Source organism: Lissotriton helveticus, chromosome 3_1 (assembly GCF_964261635.1).
Source record: "Lissotriton helveticus chromosome 3_1, aLisHel1.1, whole genome shotgun sequence".
NCBI classification, from domain to species: domain Eukaryota; kingdom Metazoa; phylum Chordata; class Amphibia; order Caudata; family Salamandridae; genus Lissotriton; species Lissotriton helveticus.
The window spans coordinates 1,906,489,806-1,906,509,650 of NC_136061.1; the positions used below are offsets into that span (position 1 = coordinate 1,906,489,806).

The following is a 19,845-nucleotide window of genomic DNA, read 5'->3' on the forward strand; positions in this document are numbered from 1 at the left end:
CATAATAATCAACACAACTTGCACATGCATTTCTGGGCATAAATCACATTTGGAATTAGCAGTACTAGGCCCATCCATGTTCAAATGACTCCAGCAATATGCACACTTGGGAAAGATCTTATTCTACACCCCCCCCCAACATCCTTATGCAATGCAACAAGTTGTCAAACCCAGGCCCACCCTAGCAATTCTTATAATTGAATACCAGACAGTTACAGGGTGCACCGTGGGTCACAATGATATCAGAAATATGTACATACACAGAATTATATCACTTTTTAGAAGCAAGGAGAGCCCAGGCTATGTAGGGAAAAACCAATGTCAAATGCGGTGCTCATTTGACAAGAAATCAACGTATCAGGCAAATCGCGTTGTGTCGTGAATTAAGGGCAGTTCCCCACTTTCACTCCCCCCCCTACACACACGCTTACTCTGCACCGCTATGCGGTGCTACGGTAATCAAACAAGTCCACATGGAAGCGCTCACACACACATATGCACTGAGCACCCTAAAGCTGTGCAACTGATACCCACCTGGTCAATTAGGCACACACTGCAGATCCCGTGGCCGCAAGCCTCCCTCCAGATCACTCGGACTATCTTTCACCCACGGATTGGAGACACAAGTCCTCACCCCCCGCCCCGGCACTAGGCAGCACAAGGCTGAAGTCCCTCTTAGTCAGGATTCCAGTAAAGCAGGTAGGGGTAGGCAGCAAGGGCAATTAGGAGGTACTAGTCAGCAAAAAAGATCTGGCAGCCACTTGATTTGATTTAAAAAATGTAAAGCACTCAAATGTCCTGGGGCGTCTTGGTGCTGCTTTCAGCACAGAGAGGTCATACATGTACATTGACTAGTTCATAAAGAGTCAAGTTTTTAGTGACTCCCTCAAAGAGGGCTGTCTCTGATTTTAATGGAAAGGGAGTTCCAGAGTCTCACTGTTCCTGTAATGAAACTTCGTCAACCCCACTGAGCTATTTTATTTTTGTTGAGAGGTTTACCCACAGGATGCAGAGTAAACAAGGGCTGAGGGCAATAGACGGTCACACCAACGGGGTCCCTAAGGGCCTTCTAGCACAAGCCCAGTTCTGCAAAGCACAGGGTGGTCACGCAGTCTCTTGACCTGCTTCTGGTAGCTCTCAGAAAAGCTCCTCCAGCCCAGTTAGTCACTCTCACCACGCAGCCCCGAGCCGGGCAATACTACCTTGCAACACGGTATCATCTTGGAGGGCCAGATGAGGAAAGGACAGTTGGTCCAAAGAGCTGAGGGCCAAGTAATTGTTGATGAATAGAGAATGAAGTGGGAGGGGGCTCTTGGAAGGAGGCACGCCTTCAGATACACGATGATCTGACTCGCACCCAGGCAATCCAGATGCAACGTCAGGTGCGTGATGATACAGATCGCGCCAGACCATTACTAAGAGTTGCACAAACTGTGTAACCTTGTAAATGAGGCACAACGTCTGGTGCATGTCAATTTTGGCTGCACCAGACAGCTCTGGTCACACACACAACTAAGAGTTACAAATTCTGTGGCTCCCTGGAAATGAGGCACAACGTCTGGTGCACATTGATATTGGTCGCACCAGACAGTTCTGGTCAAACACACAGGTGCAAGTTCAGCAATGCCTCTCGAAGTATAATGAGGCACTACTACGACTACGCTCCCACCTCTGAGGATCACAACCTGTGAATCGACACCGCTCACAATGAGCATGCAGTCAGAGTATAGCACGAGAGAGCTGTGGCACAATCGACGAAGCGGGCCACACTGGATCCAGCAACCAGTGATCTGCTCACCACTAACAAGATGCTTATGCATGCCAAAGTCCTCAAGATGCTGGTGCCACATGCCTTGGATGCGGGCCATCGTTCGGGGCAACACACAAGACAATCCGGTATTCAGGCACAATTCTTAGTTCCACGCCCAGGCTGCATTACCAGTTGGAATCCAGCAGATGATGTGGGCACTTGAGAAGGCACCGTGCTGCAGGTGTCAGAGGTAAATGGGGTGGGTCCTTCTTAAAAGATCTTTGAGATCCCTGAGACCGCCGAAAGAACAGGAGACAAGCTCAACAAGCCCTTAAAGAGCACACTTCAGGGTGCCACACTGCAGCAGGTAATCAACCCAAGCCAGCTCCTATTCAGGAAGGGCAAGCAGTCCCTTTCAATGGAAGTAATCTCCCACGTGCACAACAGAGTCCTCTGGCAATGTGCACAAAGTAGTTCCAGGTTCTCTGTTAAAGTTAGGAGTACTAACTTTACTACTCCTAAACTGAGAAAAATCCTAACTTTAAGACTTTCGGTATTCACAGAAGGCATTTAGGAGTCCTAAAGTTAGGAGTCCTAACTTTACTACTCCTAAACTGAGAAAAATCCTAACTTTAAGACTTTCGGTATTCACAGAAGGCATTTAGGAGTCCTAAAGTGAGGACTTCTAACTTTACTACTCCTAAACTGAGAAAAATCCTAACTTTAAGATTTCGGTATTCACAGAAGCCATTTAGGACTCCTAACTTCTGTGAATACCAAAATGAGTAAGTGCCTTCTGTAAGTACCAAAATTGTAGTAAGTTTAGGATTTTGTCTTAAGTTAGTTCTGTGAATCGGGCCCTAAGTGTCAATGTACCTTGCGATGCGTTACGCTTCCACAACAAAAGTGTTGCAGCGATGGAAATGCAGCAAAGTTCCGGTGCAAAGAACTAAAGACGTGAAGTTCCTCCAGATGCGGCACGCTTCTCTGACGATGCGAGAAGTCAGCTGCAGTGAGGACACCCTTGTTCCGTGATGCAACAACAACAGCTTTGGTGGCGACACTCTTCCCTGACGTTGCGAGACGCTTCCGCACAATGCGCCAACTGCAGCGGTGACACCCTTGTTCCGTGATGCGACGACAGCAGCTCCGACGGCGGTACGCTTCTCCGTGGACGCGAGGTGCTTTTCTTGATGAGGTGCAATACGACAGCTACAGCTACAGCAGTGACATCCAGGATGCAACGGCAGCAGCAGCGATGGGCGATACGCTCCTCCTTTGTTGCAAGACATTTCTCTCGAGGCGGTGCAATACGACGGCTACAGCGGCGACATCCAAGATGCGACGGCAGCGACGGCAACACGCTTCCTCTTCATTTCAAGATGCTTCTCTCGATGCAGTGCAATACGACAGCGGCGACATCCAAGATGCGATGGCAGCAGCAGCTACGGCAACACGCTTCTCCTCTTCTCTTGAGTCGCGCTTCCAGCTCCTTGCGACACGCATTCCCTCAGAAGGCCCAAAACAGCAGCAGGCACTTCCCAAGGAACTCTGGGAAGCTGGGGGGGTTAAAGTCTGTTGTCCATGAGACTTCAGCAGCAGGCAAACTCTTTTCTCAAGCCCTTGGAGATCCTTACAAGTCGATGAAAGTACACAAAGTCCCTTTCTCCTCCCTTTGGCTGTTAGGCAAACCACTGCAGGCCAATCCCCTATGCAGCACTTCAGCTTAGGGTTAGTCTCTCCTCAGTTTCTTCTGGTTCCGCTCCTCAGCAAAGGTTTCTTCTTCTTTGTCCAAAAGTGATCTAATTTCTTGGGATCAGGGTCCCAATATTTATACCCCAAAACACTTTGTCCTCTGAAGGCAGAGGTGCCTTTGCCTAGTCCAAACCAGTTCTGGAGCACTCTGTTTACATGACTCCTTCTTTCCTTTCACAGTGCAGGGCAGAAAAATCAGACACCCCACAGGAGGTGGAGCCAGCATTGTGGAGGGAAAGCACAGCCCTGGAGCACTTTGTTGACATGATTCCTTCTCTTCTTTCACAGTGCAGGGCAGAGATATCAGACGCACCACATGGTGTGGAGCCAGCACTGTGGGGGGGCAGGCACAGTCCTATTCAACTCCCCCCTCCTATCTAGATGCAGATCTCTCTATTCACCACTGGGCGGTCTCACCCTGTCTCCTGGAATCCCCCGGCCCTGTCACTCAAACTCCAGACAAGGAATACACAACCTAGCAGAGGCAGGCTTGGATAGTTAGACAAGAAAATACCTACTTTTACAAGTGGTATTTTCAAACACAGAATGTTAAAATCAACTTCACTGAAAGATGTATTTTATCATTCTGAGTTCAGGCATAGTAAACTAGAATTTCTACCATGTTCCCTGAGTCAGTTAGGATTATAAGATGTAATAATCTAACTGCCCATTCTGGCCTATGGAGAACAGATAGCCTTGCAATAGTGTAAAATGAAAATGGCTGTAATTCACTATTAGGACATGCCAAACACATCAGGGCTTGTCCTACCTTATACTTACAATGCACCCTGCCCTTGGGCCTACCATAGGGGTGTCTGATATGAAGAAAAGGGAAGGTTTAGGGACTGGCAAGTGGGTGCACGTGCTCGGTCAACATGGCAGTACCAGACCGCACACAGGCTCTGCAATGGCAGACCTTAGACACACTTTTATAGGCTTCTTGTGAGTGGCACAACCAGTGCTGCAAGCTCACCATCAGCATTTGGATTTACAAGCCCAGGGCACACTCAGTGCACTGTACTAGGGTCTGCCAAGTAAACTAAATCAGCCAATCATGAAGTCACTAATCCATACATCAATTTATAATAGGGAGAGCATATGCACTTTAGCACTGATCAGCAGTGGTAAAGTGCCCAGAGTCATAAAATAGCCAACAACAGGTCAGAAAAAAATATAGAAGGAAGGCAAAAAGTTCAGGGATGACCCTGCAAAAAGGACCAAGTCCAACAGAGCCCATCTAGCCCAGGCGCGCCACCCAACCTCATCGAACTTAATGCTACCAGTACCTCGTGGGGATCTAAAGATTTCATTAAATATTCCCTATCTTCATCAGTTAGCCAGGGAAATTGTAAATGCTCGAAATATTCCGAGATTGCTGTCGCTTCCAAACTCTCTCTTGTGCGGTATGACTCCGTGTAATATTGGCTAAATCTACCTGCAGTCTCCGTAGCAACAGTGAGGAGCTCCCCATTCGCAGCTCGCAGCTCCATCACGTTTCCCTTCTCTGTTTTATCTTGCAGTAAGGCAGCTAGCACCACCACCGGGCGCTCACCTTCTCCATACATCTTAGCTACAGCATACTTACCCAAGTACTTTATTTCACTGTCTACAGTTTCATGATTCTCTGTTAGCGTCTCTTTGAGGTTGTCGGCTACCTTAGGGTAGTTGCCTTCTAGGACTTCCTTCTCTAACATTGCCAGTCACCATTTCAATTGTACCAGGTGCTGTCCTATCGAGTGTAGGACCTCGGAGTGTTTGGACATGGCCACCCCCTGATGTATACTTTGAACGTTTCCCAGACTGTGGAAAACCTTTGAATTGAACCAATTTTGGTATCAAATAAACCTTCCACTGCTTCGGCTAATTCAGAGAGAAACACACTATCCATCAAAGAGTATGGGGGTAGCACCATGCGAATGGCGCCGCCTTTTTTCTCGAGCTTTCTATATCTAACATTATTGGGGAGTGGTCAGATAGAGATAGAGATCGGGGGAGTACCCTGCAGTCTTATACCTTGAGGACCTTGAGACAAACCAATATTCAATGCTGGTATGTAAGTTGTGTGGGGCTGAATAGTGTGTGAATCCCTCTGCTCCCGAGGAGCGCTCCTCCCAGGCATCCAGTAGCTCCAGCTGCATCACAATATCACATATAGCTCTGGCAGCACCCAACGGTCACCACGCCAATTCTCCAGAGCGATCTAACGAGGGCTCAAGTACGCAATTTAGATCCGCCCCCAAATACTCTGCAAGCCAACCTTTGTTTTCATGTGGTCTAGTAACCCTTGATAAAACTGTTGCCAATACTAGTTGGGTGTGTACATGTACTAATCAATGTCCTTCCCAGTACATCTAGAAATCCTATATCTACCTCCGCTGTCAGCTGTGAGCGCTTTTAACGTGATATCCGATTTGGGGTTGACCCAGGTGAGCACCCCTCTGGCATGGGACGTGATCCCTGCTGCATGGTATTGGCCACGTAGACGTCTATGTGTAAGCATGTTACAATTCATCGAGAGGTGGGACTCTTGTAGCAGCGCTATGTCTATCTCGTGTCTTACTAAGTATGCAACCGCCCTTCGCAGCTTCCTAAAATTGTTCAGGCCTCTAATAGTCCAAGTGTGCTGATGAATTCTGCTGCAGCTAAACTCCATCCTGGCTTTATATCTCTGTCATAGCTATGCCGACCAAATCTATCCTGCTCAACAATTTTTCTTTTAGGCGGTCGTCAACTCTTGAATGCCGATTACACACTGTGCACATATCACATAATCACAGAGAACAACAACATATCCCCCCACATCATGCTGACCCAAACTAGGCATGAGCCATAATATCCCTCCCTCTCAAACCCCCTTTGCATTCTAGCATCAATTACAAAATTCAAAGAACTATCACGGTCTAATATCATGTGGTGGGCAACACACAAGGACTGATGTTGCCAACCAAACCCTTAAGTGCGTTTGCAACAGAATGTATACCCTTAGCCATGTACCTCCATTATACACTCCCTAGAAAGTCAACATAATGGGTGCCTTTAATATAGGGCCGGATATCACCAGCGGTCCCATAAGTCCCACATCTGGTTCAGAGTATGTCTACTGCAATTATCAACAACAATTATGTCCCAGGAAATGTCCCAGCTTCTAGCAGTAACAACTGTAAATAGTCGCCGTTGGGACGCCAGTGCAAATACTCTCCGCTTGGCAACTACTCTCTCCTTTTAGGCAAACCAGTCAAAGCTTATTATATGACATACTTGCTTGTGGAAACTGTAAGCAGGCCATCTCACCAGACCAGTCTGTCTATTCCTTCAAGTCACCTCTTGATGCCTCCAGCTGCTCCTGCTTCCTTGTCCGCCTCTGGTTTTTTACAATCCTTGAGGGCCTTCTGTGGTGACATAGGATCCATGTAGATTCTTGAAGTTCGGTTCATCGTGACCCTAAGTCTGGCCGGGTACAACATGGCGTAGTCGAACCTAAGGTCTTGCAGCTGACATTGTAGGGGTGCAAACTGTCTCCTCGCTTCCTGAACTTTCCCAGTGAAATCGGGGAATAGTGAGAGTGAAGATCCCTCATATTACAGTTCCCGTAAATCCCTAGCTCACTTCAGTGCAGTATCTTGCTCTCCATAATTCAATAACTCAGCAATTACCGGTCGGGGAGGGGCACCAGGTGGGGGCATAGACCCCAAGGAACGATGAGCTCGTTCGGCAATTAACATGTCCGAGAAAGTGTTCCAGCCCAGTAGAGTTACTAGCAACTTTTCAATGAAGACCTCCATATTTCCCATCTTCGTTGTTTCAAGCAGCCCTGTAATGCGAATGTTGCTCCGCCCTCGACCTCGCCTCCAAAACCTCTGCTTTGTCCTGCAAGGTTGTGAGCAGTTTCCCCGTCTTTTTTTGTGCATTATCGGTCTCCATTTGGGTGTCTTTAAACTTAGATACTCGCTGTTCCGCCATGTCAAGACGCTCCACGTGCTTATTGATGTGCTCCGACATCCGATCCATCCTGTAGGCTAAAGAATAAATGTTTCCATCTATAGTTGATAGGCTCTTCTGATGAATGTCTTCCTGCGGCTCTTCAATGTAGTTGCGCTGGTCCGCAGCGGCCTAAGAGGCATCAGCATCTCTGTGTCACGTTTTCCGCTGTTCGAACTGCGTCTTAGACTGCAACTTGTCAACCTCACACCCATAATTGCAGTGGGTCCGGCCACCAGATTCCTCAGGGCACTGCGATAGAGCCTCATCATACCTGCCATTCAGGAAAGCCACACACCACAGTCAGTAGTGCCTAACACCTCTACGGTCGTATTCAGCAGGCCGTACACTGGGAGCACTTACATAATCTCAAACTGCTATTCTGACCTCCGCATCTGTCTGAGGAGAAATGCAGATGCCTCGCCGACCTTCCAGTGAAAGAAGCCATGTGATCACGTGTGTAGCCCCGCCACACCCGATCACTGAGAGGCCCAGCAGTCTCTCTGGTAACTTATGACCTGCAGAGCTCTCCACTGGTCGCTACTTGAATAGGTCGAGTGCATCCTCTGCGCCAGTCTCACTAAGGGCCCGGGACTCCCCTCTGCTTTCCAATCGTTCAATGACAATTGCAGAGTCCTCTTCGGGCCTTACCTTCAGCCAGTCTCACTCCCAAGCTGCGAGTGGGAACCAGCCCTTAAGATTTGCCAGGTCTCCAGTCTCAGTCCACCTGAGGCTTGCCTGTATGCACTGCGGTACTTCTACGACCTGGATTCGCTACAGCTCACCGCTCTTATCTAGCCGATCTGCCACATTTTCCACAACTGTACAGCTCTTTGTGTCAAGCCCCGGAGTCCGTCTGCTTTCCCCTAATGCTGGCCAGTTCTCCACAACAGAGGGCCTTACAGCAGTCCAGCTGTAGGCCACTGGTCTTTGCTATTCAGTGACTCGTGCAGCCCTCAGAGTGTGACCCAATGAAGGGCGCAGACGCAATTACCCCCCCCCCCCTGGATTCACCAGGCTCACCCGGGGAAGGGCAGGCAGTCAACCACACGTGCTGCTGTAGTGCCGTGCAGTCTTGGTAGACCCCTAAGTATCCGCCCTTCGCTCTGGGCTACAGAGACTCTCTGCTTTGGTAGGCCTCAGCACGCTTTCCTAGCAGGCCGCGATGTCCTCTGTGTCATTATGTCACTTTAAATCCTTAGTTCACTTCGATACTGGCCGCGTGTGAAAGCACACCCTCGCTCTCTGCACCTGCCAGAAAGGAGCAACTAGTGTAGTGCACGGAAGAGTCAGGATTCCTGCCGGATAGCCTGGATGGCTTGAGGAGCTTGCTGAGGCTGTGGCCATCTCGAAGCCAGGCAAGCTCCACCCTCCACCCCTCCCCCCCCCCCACACAACGAGTTTAGAGCATAGAACTGCCACATTTCTAGTAGTGGGTTTTAGGGGAGAGGTGTGGCGCCGCGGCCAGGGCGACTGACGCTGGAATCTGGGGAGCAGGGTTCGATCCCCGGCTCCGGCGGCAGGTTAGCCCAACACCATGTGACTCTGGGCAATAGCTTGCTTAATCTTCCCGACGGCCCCCAGCGCCTAGAGACCCTTACGGGTGATTGTGCGCTTTACAAATGTGGATTATTAAGGGAATTACGACAAAGCCGCCTTTACAACTGGGAAGGGGTTGGCACTGCAAATCCAGTGATAGGAAACATCATGAGGCTGCTCCACTGCAATCCACTATTTCAGCCGAAGTGATTTCAACCATTTCCCCATGTTAGCCTATGGGAAGAGCAAACCTCATAGGTAGTGGAAACACGCATGGGTATTCCTCACTACCTGCCCTGCCTTTCACCTATCACTCGCTTTGCCCCTTAAGACGTACCCACGGTATACTTGTGTGGAAGTGAAAGGGTTTTCTCAGGAAGGCTAGTGACTCAAATAGGCCAGTCCATTTAAGAGAAGCATCATCTCAAAGTGCAGCCCAGCCTGCAATGGCAGTTAGATACGTATTTACGAGCATCATCAGTGCACAGTGCATACCAGCCTGCAATGGCAGGCTGGGCAGTTATTTAAGAGCGCCATCTGTGCACAGTGCACACCAGCCTGCAATGGCAGGCTAGAAACATACTTAGCATATCCTGGGTGCTGAGCGCACACCAGCCTGCATTGGCAGGCTGGATACGTATTCAATGACACCATCGGTGCAGATGCACATACCAGCCTGCACTGGCAGGCTGGACACAGGTCTTAAAATATCATACTGGCCGCCCTGCCATGGAAGACCTGACCGACACTTTAGAACCCTCAGGTGAGCACAACTTCCTAAAGTATTTATGAAGGGTACCTGCACTTTCACACCACTTATATTGGGAAAGTATCCCAGGCCCTCAGGTCCTAACAAGAGAATCAGCCACACCCAGGAAGTGTTCATTAGGGTGAACCGAACCCCTAGGTAGCGAAAACCCACATAGGGGTTCATCCCTACCTGGGCAGTTCACACACAGATGTACCAACCCGGCAACTCACCTACCCCGGTTTGGTGGTAGTGAACGGCCCCCTCAGGGTTGGCTGTGGAGTGAGACTGGCCAACCCGAGTATGAGACAGTTTTGACAGGCTATTCAGAAGGGTGGCAGAATCAGTGTGGTGTCCCCCTATTAGCCAGTGTTGCATCCACCCTGGTATATGGTGTACTTCTTTGCAGGACACTCACAGGTATAACACCTAAACCAATCAAGTAAGTACCCTATCCTGACATATGAAGGAAGGGCGCACGCACTTTTCCACTGCAGTAAAGTGGGAAAGTGCCCGCAGTCCCAAGGTCAGGAAAAGAGAGTTGGCAAAAACCAGGAAGACAAATAAGCAAAACGTTTAAAGGAAATCCATCTAAGAAGGGCCATGTCCAACACTCGTCCAATGGCTAACTGACTCTGTGAGGACTTTGCCACACAGAACCTGCAGTCTTGCCTCATTAGAGGATTTCAACTCCCATTTTAGAGACTAAATCAGGAGGTAAAATCTTTGACTTGGTTGACCTGCTTGTGGTATCCGACCTTGGCTCCACCATGGTCAGGCTGGTCCCACTAAACTTCAAAGTGTGAATTCTGATAGATACTTTACTTTTTCTTGGTGCTTTTTGCCCTTAGACTTTTAAAAGAAATCATATCTTCTGTTCCCCTTATTGGATTTTAGTAATTTTGGTGTGATTTTTCTCATTAAATTATTCTGGTTTTATAAATTTACTTTAAGATATTTATTGTGCTGTGTTTTGATTGTAATTGTTTTGACCCAGCTAAATACTTTGCACACTGTTCAGTAGCCAGTGCCGTCTTAGCACATGAGTACACTGGGCAGTAGCCTGGGGGGTCCCGCGAGCAAAGAGGCACCATACAGAACAGAATTTACCACTAATTTTCCGCTTGTGTAGGTAGGTGCGGTGCACTGCTTTGCACAGGGGCCTAAAATGCTGTCAATATGTCCCTGATGGGAAGGACTCACATTCTCCCCAACTAAGAAGCCATTTATTAACACTGTATAATGAAGGTCCAGTGACAGATTTATAAAACTTTGAAGCAGCGCAACAAAGCAAGACAACTTGCTGAGTTGTGCTGTGTCAAATGGAGAGGGACAGGAATGTGCCATATCTGTAAAGATATGGCTCATTCTTGCTCTCTCCTTGTGCTGACACACTTGTGCCTGCCTAGCGTCAATGCAGGCCCCCCTGTGCCATGGTGCAAGGGTGCTTGCGTTTCAGGCAGGATTGGTTTTGTCAAAGAAGGTACTTGTTCCTGCACAAACACATTCCTTGGAGGCTTTTTCCTCTTTCTAAGTGTGCTGCATAATGCAGTACACCCTGAAAGAGGAAACGAGGAGGAGGAATAAAGATATTTCTCCTCGTTTCGCCTCTATAGTGAAGGCGTACAGTTTTGATGCATTCTCAGGTTTACCAGTCTTGATCAATCTGGAAATGTGCATGGGTTAATGCATGTGAACACTAACACTCAATTCATGTGATGCCTTTCCGATGCAGAAAAATGGAAGGCTGCAACTTGTGATGCTTTGCGTTACTCCAGATTTACCAAGCAACGCAGGCCTATGTAAGGTGGCCTTGCGTGGCTTGGTCTGTCTGACTTAAGGATTGAGTTGCCCTTGTGATGATTGCATGATGCAAGGGCAAGACAATCCAATGATAAATCTGGCACCCAGTTGTTAATGGTATCTATACAGCTTTCTAGGGGGCCCATAGATCAATACTATAACAGAACCGATTCAAACATACACCACTTCCTCTGAAGCTTAACAAATGGAGAGTTGACAAGGAAGATTATCAAGATGAAAACATAAATCTGGTGCACTGGCAAAGTTCAGTGTTTGCAGGAGCCATCCAGTGTAGAGCAATAGCAATTCTCTTTACCCAGCCTGGCCTGCTTCCAATCACCAGCAATAGACATTCTACAAAGATGCATTGTTTGACGATATCTGCTTGAATTCTGAGATGTGTTGGTAGGTTATTCACTGGATATACCTTTAAAAATGTATGTTTTTCCTGAGCTTCCATCAATGGCATCACAGAATCTAAACCTAAAATTCACCCCTTTGGACCATAAATAAAGGTTTGGTCCAGGGATCACTGCTATAATGGTATACTAGGAAGGCCCCAATAACTCATACCATCACAAAAGCTGATCTCTTGTTACCATATTAATAATGGACATTATTTCAGACATCTGTAGATAGGCATTTTGATACACTGTTTAAAGCTCAAGACATGACAGCGCAATTGGTTTGTTATATCTTAATTGTTTAATACTGATTTTTTAAAGTAAGGCCGTACACAGACATTTCCAACAGAATATTACTACTTACTTGAATATGTTGGTGCTGGTCTGTTGTGCAGGAGGTTGTTTTTTGTTAACATATCTGCCAACCAGGAAATAACTGCAGAGCAATAGTCAATCTGTAAAGAAACAATTGATACTTGCAATTACTTATGCCCTGTGATGAGCATTTAGAATATACTGTGAAACTGTATTTGTGAAAGTTCCAAATCAGGCATCATTCTCTCAACTTCACTTTTATAAACCGGGAAAGCTAATCTCAATATTTGCAGACAAGGAAAATCAGGTTTGGTGCTATATGAAAAGGACACGTACTAAAACAGATATTATAATGTGAGTGAGGCAGTGGTGCGGTGGTTTGTTTTTACCTTTGCAGTCAATGAGAGGTGAGTGGTATTTGTGTGTGATACACCCTTAAAATCTCACCAAAATATTGCACCTAGTGCCTCATTACATATGAAAACAGTCCGACTGACTGAATGTTGTATAATACCTCTAGACATTAAACCCTGTGAGCACGTAAATATCTCCTATAGCTTTAAGCATTACTAATGACAAAAGCTGCCAGGAGCTTCATACATAAAACTGTATTTATACAGTGGCACGCAGACATAGGTGCTGGAAAAAAAGAAATGAGAACATGAGGCCTTAGCTGACATATTGGTCAGATACTTTCAGTTTAATGAATAATGTAAAACCATGCACAATGAGTTCATGGTTGCCTTAAATGTGTTTAGTTTAGATTTGACCTCACTGTAGAATGCAGATTTAATTAGCAACACGGGTTTTGAACTCGCAAAGTAGCATGTATATTTGTACTGAATTAACATGCATTTTAAAGTATAGAAAAGCTGAAATATAGCTGTGATTTAGTTTGCTTGAAAGCCTCAGCACTGTCCTTGAGATAAGAATGGAATGTCACCTTTTCCTGCTCTCCTTGAAAGAAAGAAGCTTCCTATTACTTACAGCCTGTAGCTTGCTTTTATCAGTTTTCAGTGGTTTAAACAAAGCCCCATTCATATTATAACTAGACTGAAACTGGAAAGCACACTTTTTCTTCTTATTATTGTAAACTGTATTCACAGTTTCCGGCGTAATTGGAGTTGTTGGATAAATGTTTTCTGTTTAGTTGAAAAATGAATGCTTCTTTAGCAGGATGTTAGGAGGTGAAATCATTTAGAGCAAGATTCAAATGTATTACAAGAACTCGCCTGATTGATGACGTGAGCATTCAGCCCAGGGGTTTCGCTGTTTTCTGCACTTCAATTGGAAGACCAAAGTCACATGTTTTTGAAACAATTTTGCTTAAGTATATACGTGTTGCTAGCTGAAAGGTTTGGGCCTTTTTCTCTCTCTTTTTTTATAGAGGAAGGAGGGTGCAGTTGGCAGCCTCTGGGGGTGGGGGGGGGGGGGAGAAACAGAGAGGCTCAGACAGAGATGTAGCTCAGTGAGAGGAGAGGAAATCAGCTGTAAGAGAACGAGGGCAGATTTAGTTGTAGGCTTTTTGCTGAAAACCCCCAAGCTTTATGCATTAACTTACTGGCTTTACCAAGGCTTATTTGTTTTATGCTAATTTTCTCTTTATGGGAGATTTTGCAATTATTTATTATTGATTTAGCTTCATGCTGAGCTCACTTTTGCTTTGTATTTCTTGAACTCTTCATGAGTTCTGACTGACATCATGTATGCCTAATTTTTCCATAGAATAGGGATTTCTTCCTTTATGGAACGCTCTAAATTGCAATTTATGATATACCCTGTATTGATTCTACTTTTTCTATTTTCAATTCTGTAACCTGATTGAAATCTGACTAATGAATGATGAGTCAGAGAAACTTTACATTTTGATTGGAAAATTAATCCCTTTAAAACTACTCACAACTCTCATTATTGACTTAACATATATTTGCGTTTGACATGCTCATGTTTATGTAGGAGTCCTCTTGGTCATCACACGGTGGAAAAGGTCCATCGCCTTGAGAGGAAAATAAAGGTAGTGGTACTTTTGCAATGAGAGATCACCATGAGACTTTTCCGCTCCATCAGTTTGTGGCAGAGGATGGTTATACACCTTAACTAAAAGGAGCAGAGTTTAGGTTAATGCCCTGAATGGAGCTACAAAATAATTGCCAAAGTTAGATAAAAGTACAAATCCTCAAAATGTCCTGATTCCTGATTCCAATGCCCAGAACTTAAAGACTGGCAGAGTGGCACTGGAGGGTAATGCGAGAAGGTGATTGCTGGATGCAGTGTGAGTATCAATAGGGTTGTGAAATATTGTTAATGTGCAGAAAAAAGTTTAAGTGTTTTATGTAGACTAGGGTTGTTGTTGTATTGAAATTGAGTATTGAGTCAGTCGAGGCCTAATTGAGTACAGGTCCATCGTGGCCTAAGATCACAGGATAAGCCTACGGGCAGTCTTAGTGTGGCATACAAAAAGTGTGTTTGTCTGCTGTTATGTGGGTGCTGTACATGAGACTTTGTTGCCAGTGCCTAGGAAGGGAACTTTTAAAACTGGGATGAGTTACATTTATTGAGGTTTCTTCTAGCGCACCAGCAGGAATTCTAAAGTTTTTACTCAAAGGGTGAAATTGTGCTGGTCGAGTATTTACTGGGATTGATTGAAATTTTCTGATTGTGAAAGGAACTATAATTCTTTTGGTTGAGCAGACAAAGTTGTTTTGTGTTTTTTGTTGCTCTGTGTTAAGTCGTGTTGAGAAAGGGGAAGAAACTGAAATTGTAAGTGAGGGGCAGTTTTTGCAGGGAGTTGAATAACATCAGAGTGTGATGTACTGTAAAAGTTCTATTGTGTGTTACTGTATTGAGGTTGGTTGAAAGTTTTCCAGAATTTTAAAACTGTGACAGGATTGAAGGGAAGAAATGTTGGCAGTTAAAGATTGAATTGAAAAACATTGCATTTGAATTATTGCAGAAATGAAATTGTTTAAAGGCTTTAAGAAACTGTTGGGAGGTAATGTGAAAAATGTGACTTTGATTGGTGATGCTCCTGAGAGAACACCTGTGCATATTATATATACAAATTTGGGACAAATTTCATGTTTGTCGGTTCACCAATGGTGCACGGTTACTGAGAAAGAGCGTCCTTTGAGTTTTACAAAATATGGTACTTTTGAATTGCAAATTATTGCTAGATTAAGGGAAATGTTAAGTGAAATAAATAATTAAAACCTCTTAACTTGAGCTGGCCTCATCGCTTAGTTGGCGATACGGCACAAGATAAGTGGTTTTATTTATTTAATTAATTTCATTCCACTTTCCCGTCATATCTCGTACTCCACTAACCCCCACCCCACTCGGCCCGCCCGCCTCACCGCCCCACAGCTTTACCTGTGCGAGCCGCCACTGTTTTAGTTTTAGAGAAGGTTGCACCGAAAATAGGTTCATGTGAGAAATGTTACCAATTTGTTGTTTGTGACTCAAGCACTGTAGGCCTGACAGGAAAACATTTCTATTGCAAATTAAATAGCACAGTTTACTGTACACTGGATGATATTAAATGTCAGATTCCTGATGAGATGTACAGTTTAAAATTGCCCAACAAAAGAAAGCTATAGCAAAACATTTCTATTGCAAATTAAATAGCACAGTTTACTGTACACTGGATGATATTAAATGTCAGATTCCTGATGAGATGTACAGTTTAAAATTGCCCAACAAAAGAAAGCTATAGGATTGTTTTCAGAAATGACAGTTGAAAAAGTACCCTCTGATTTGAAAGAAATAGTAAACTCAGAAGAAAGATGACAGAATATTAAAATGTGCAGAACCAGTTTTAGTCAAATTAAAACCAGAGGACATGTATACAAGAACACCATCATACAATTTAATACAAGAGGCAGTTGCAGGAATTTCACACATAATTGAAAATAAACAGAGCAAAGGATTTTTGAGGCAAATGATTGGAATTCCATGTAACTTTCTGATTACAGGTTTACAGATATTAAATGAGAAGAACAGAATTGTGCAGGAGATTAACAGCATTATTGTTCCATGTTGCCCTATGATACCGAATCCAGGCACATATTTTTTCACTTTCCTTGTACTGAAGAATGGCTTACTGCTATGTATTTTTGTCAGGTTTATAGCACAGTGCCATTGCATGAGGATAGTCAGGACTACTGTCAAAAAGAAGATCAATATCTGGGACACATAATTGGAAAAGGTGCTAGAAAGATGTAACCAGAGAGAGTGGAAGCAATTCACAAGATGAATCCATCTCAAATTCAGAAAGAATTCAGGATGCTTTTAGGAATTGTTGGCTGCTGCAGAGGAAGGAGGGTGCCGTGGTAGAGACAGAGAGGCTCAGACAGAGATGTAGCTCAGCGAGAGGAGAGGGAATCCACTGTAAGAGAATGAGGGCAGATTTAGATGCAGACTTTTTGCTGAAAAACCTCGAGCTTTATCTAACTGGCTTTGCCAAGACTTATTTGTTTTATTCTAATTTTCTCTTTATGGGAGATTTTGCAATTTATTATTATTTATTTAGCTTCATGCTAAGCTTACTCCTGCTTTGTATTTCTTGAACTCTTCACAAGTTCTGACTGACATCATTTATGCCTCATTGTTCCATAGAATAGGGATTTCTTCCTTTATGGAATGCTCTAAATGGCAATTTATGATATGCTCTGTATTTGATTCTATTTTTTCTTTTTTCAATTCTGTGCGCTGATTGAAATCTGAATAATGAATGACGAGTAAGAGAAACTTTACATTTTGATTGGAAATAAATCCCTTTAAAACTACTCACTACTCATTATTGACTAAATATTTGTTTCCATTTGACATGCTCATTTTTATGTAGGTGTCCTCTTGGTCATCACACAGTGGAAAAGGTCCATCGCCTTGAGCGGAAAATAAAGGTAGTGGTGCTTTTGAAATGAGAGATTGCAGTGAGATTTTTCTGCCCCATTAACCCTGTGCAAACTAGATTAACAGAAAGTAATCAGTACTTAACTTGTAAAGAAAAAAATGCCAGGGCCCTCATTAGGAGGCCGCTACCGCTTGCACCACCCATTGCTCTTTACGTATCATTGTTAAAGTATATTGAATTAAGTAACAACTTTTGCTATGCTGATCTTTAAAGTAGACAAACAGCTCCACCATCTGGCAGACTGTCATCAGTGCTGGTATTGCCAATTAAGTGCCGGTGTTGAGCATCGGAAATCACAGCTCAAATTAAGCATTGAAAGAAATATGCAGGGTAATAGACTAGTCGGCCTTCTCTGTTGTTCCCACTGCACTCTGGTGATTCCTTCTTTGGAAATGTCTGTACTGGATGGACGGGGCTGTGCATCGTGGGCAGCGAGCCTATTCACAGAACGCGGTACACAGTACATACCTGCCAACTTGAAGAACAATCTCACAGTATGAGAAGAAGGTGGTGTGTTTGAGGTAGCAGGCCTCGTGCTGAGAAGTACTTATGAGGAACCTTTGAACCTCCCCACCACCAAAAAGCCTCCTCCCAAAAAAAAGAAAAAACCTTGCTAGTTCTGGTGTTGATGTCCTGGGGTGTTTTCACACCCCTTAATGGACATCAGCAATTCAAAGCCCCAGAAAATGAGCTGGAAACTCGCTATTTACAGTGTTTTTTAGCTCTTTTGCCAACCACGGTGTGATATCGGCTCATCACCACGAGACCCTGTGATGAGAGCTGATATTGTGTGTCACACTGTGGCACTGTGTGAGTTGCCAGGTATGTCAGTGAAACCCAGAGTTCTGCCAATGAACACTGATCAGAAAAATCTTGATCTAATTCTAGCTGATGTGCATCTTTCCACTGTGGGCTTTTAATGCAGATTAAGCAATCAACACTGATGTTCAGAGTAGGTACTCATCTGCAAGCAATTCCATTTGCCATTTCATGCAAATGCAACCTACTCTTTTCTCCAGAAAGTGGTGAATAGTTGCTAGTAGGGTCCTTGCTAGCTGCCTGTCATACTCGGTATACTGTAACAGGAGGTACACGTATCTATCATCTAGGTTACTCTCGTGGGTAAGTTGTTCATTTTGCCATGCCCTAAAAAATTCTCTGTCATCTGATGCCTTTCATTTTTAGTGTCATCACTGCCTATTCTTGACTCAGCGCAAGCAGAAGGGGCACTACTAGACCCTGTTTGAGTCCTGTTTGTGACAGGAAAATCAGACACTCAGAATGCAGTATTTCCAGTGACAGACCTGTAATAATGCTGGAGAAAGGCTATTCAGAGTAGACCAAGGGCCATTTCTGACATTGAACAATCTGGCTGCTTCCGTCCGTTAGCACAATTCTAATGCTAAAATGGAGCACCTGTGTTCTATTTCTCATTGTGTACCACTTTGATTCGAGGGAAGCTATCATGCTAAACATAAGAAACCTTTCACTTCCTTAGCACAGAGAGGGTTTTGGAGCACAGAGACAGTCAATCAATCAATCATATAATTTGTAAAGTGCACTACTCACCCGTGAGGGTCTCAAGGCGCTGGGGTGGGGAATGCTGCTACTGCTCGAAAAGCCAGGTCTTGAGGAGTTTTCTGAAGGTCAGCAGGTCTTCCGTCTGCTGTAGGTGGATGGGGAAGGTGTTCCAGGTCTTGGAGGCGAGGTGGGAGAATGATCTGCCACCGGAGGTCGCTCTTCGAAAGCGGGGGACTGTGGCGAGGGCGAGGTCGGTGGAGCAGAGCTAGAGGGTGTAGAGCGGTTCCCAGTGCGGTCAGCCACCAGCTGTCGTCCCAGGCCGAAGGAGTGGATCCCAGAATGAGGACTTCCGTCTTGTCAGAGTTCAGCTTCAATCGGCTGTTCCTCATCCATTCAGCGACTGCCTTCATTCCTTCATGAATGTTGGTTTTGGCAGTGTGGGGGTCCTTGGTGAGGGAGAGGATAAGCTGGGTGTCATCGGTGTAGGAGATGATGTTGAGGTCCTGCCAAGGGGCGACGTGAGCGAGCGGTGCCATGTAGATGTTAAACAGAGTTGGGCTGAGGAATGAGCCCTGGGGTACCTCGCAGATGATCTGGGTGGGTTCGGAGCGGAAGGGGGCAAGGCGTACACTCTGTGTACTGCCGGAGAGGAAGGAGGTGGTCCAGTCCAGGGCCTTCTCTTGGATCCCGGCGTTGTGGCTAAATCTGGGGCTAGTGGACAGAATGAGGTGTGTTTGACATATGGGCAAGGCAGTGTGAGGAGCTGCGGTATAGACAGAGTGAAGTGCTTCAGGCGCATGGCCAGTTAGAAAAGGAGGTGCTTTGTATCCATTAGCAATGTGAGTAGCGAAAGGTACATAGTTCGTGAGGACTTGGGGGTACATAGATGGCCAGTGCATGGAGTGTGATGCTTATGAACTGTGTTAAAAGATTAGGGCACATGGATCCACAGCCTAAATGGCAAGGGGCAGAATGAGGGACCTGGCCTCAATGGCAAGAAGCGTGATCCACTGCAAGAGCTCTTGGAACTCAAACTATAGAGGGAAAGGAGCTAGGGACATTAGCCGACTGTATGAATAGTTTAAACTTAGAACAGTCTGTATGAACAGCTGAGGGAACA

At 45.3% G+C, this 19,845-nt stretch overlaps 1 protein-coding gene across 1 annotated transcript in view; it reads right to left on the reverse strand.

Annotated features, from left to right (window-relative positions):
* Positions 1-19,845, reverse strand: part of TRPM5 (transient receptor potential cation channel subfamily M member 5) — a 549,888-nt gene that overhangs the window by 49,806 nt on the left and 480,237 nt on the right. Inside the window, exon 23 of the mRNA XM_078683456.1 lies at positions 12,342-12,432. Coding sequence (XP_078539582.1) covers positions 12,342-12,432 — 91 coding nt within the window. The remainder of the gene's footprint in view (positions 1-12,341; positions 12,433-19,845) is intronic.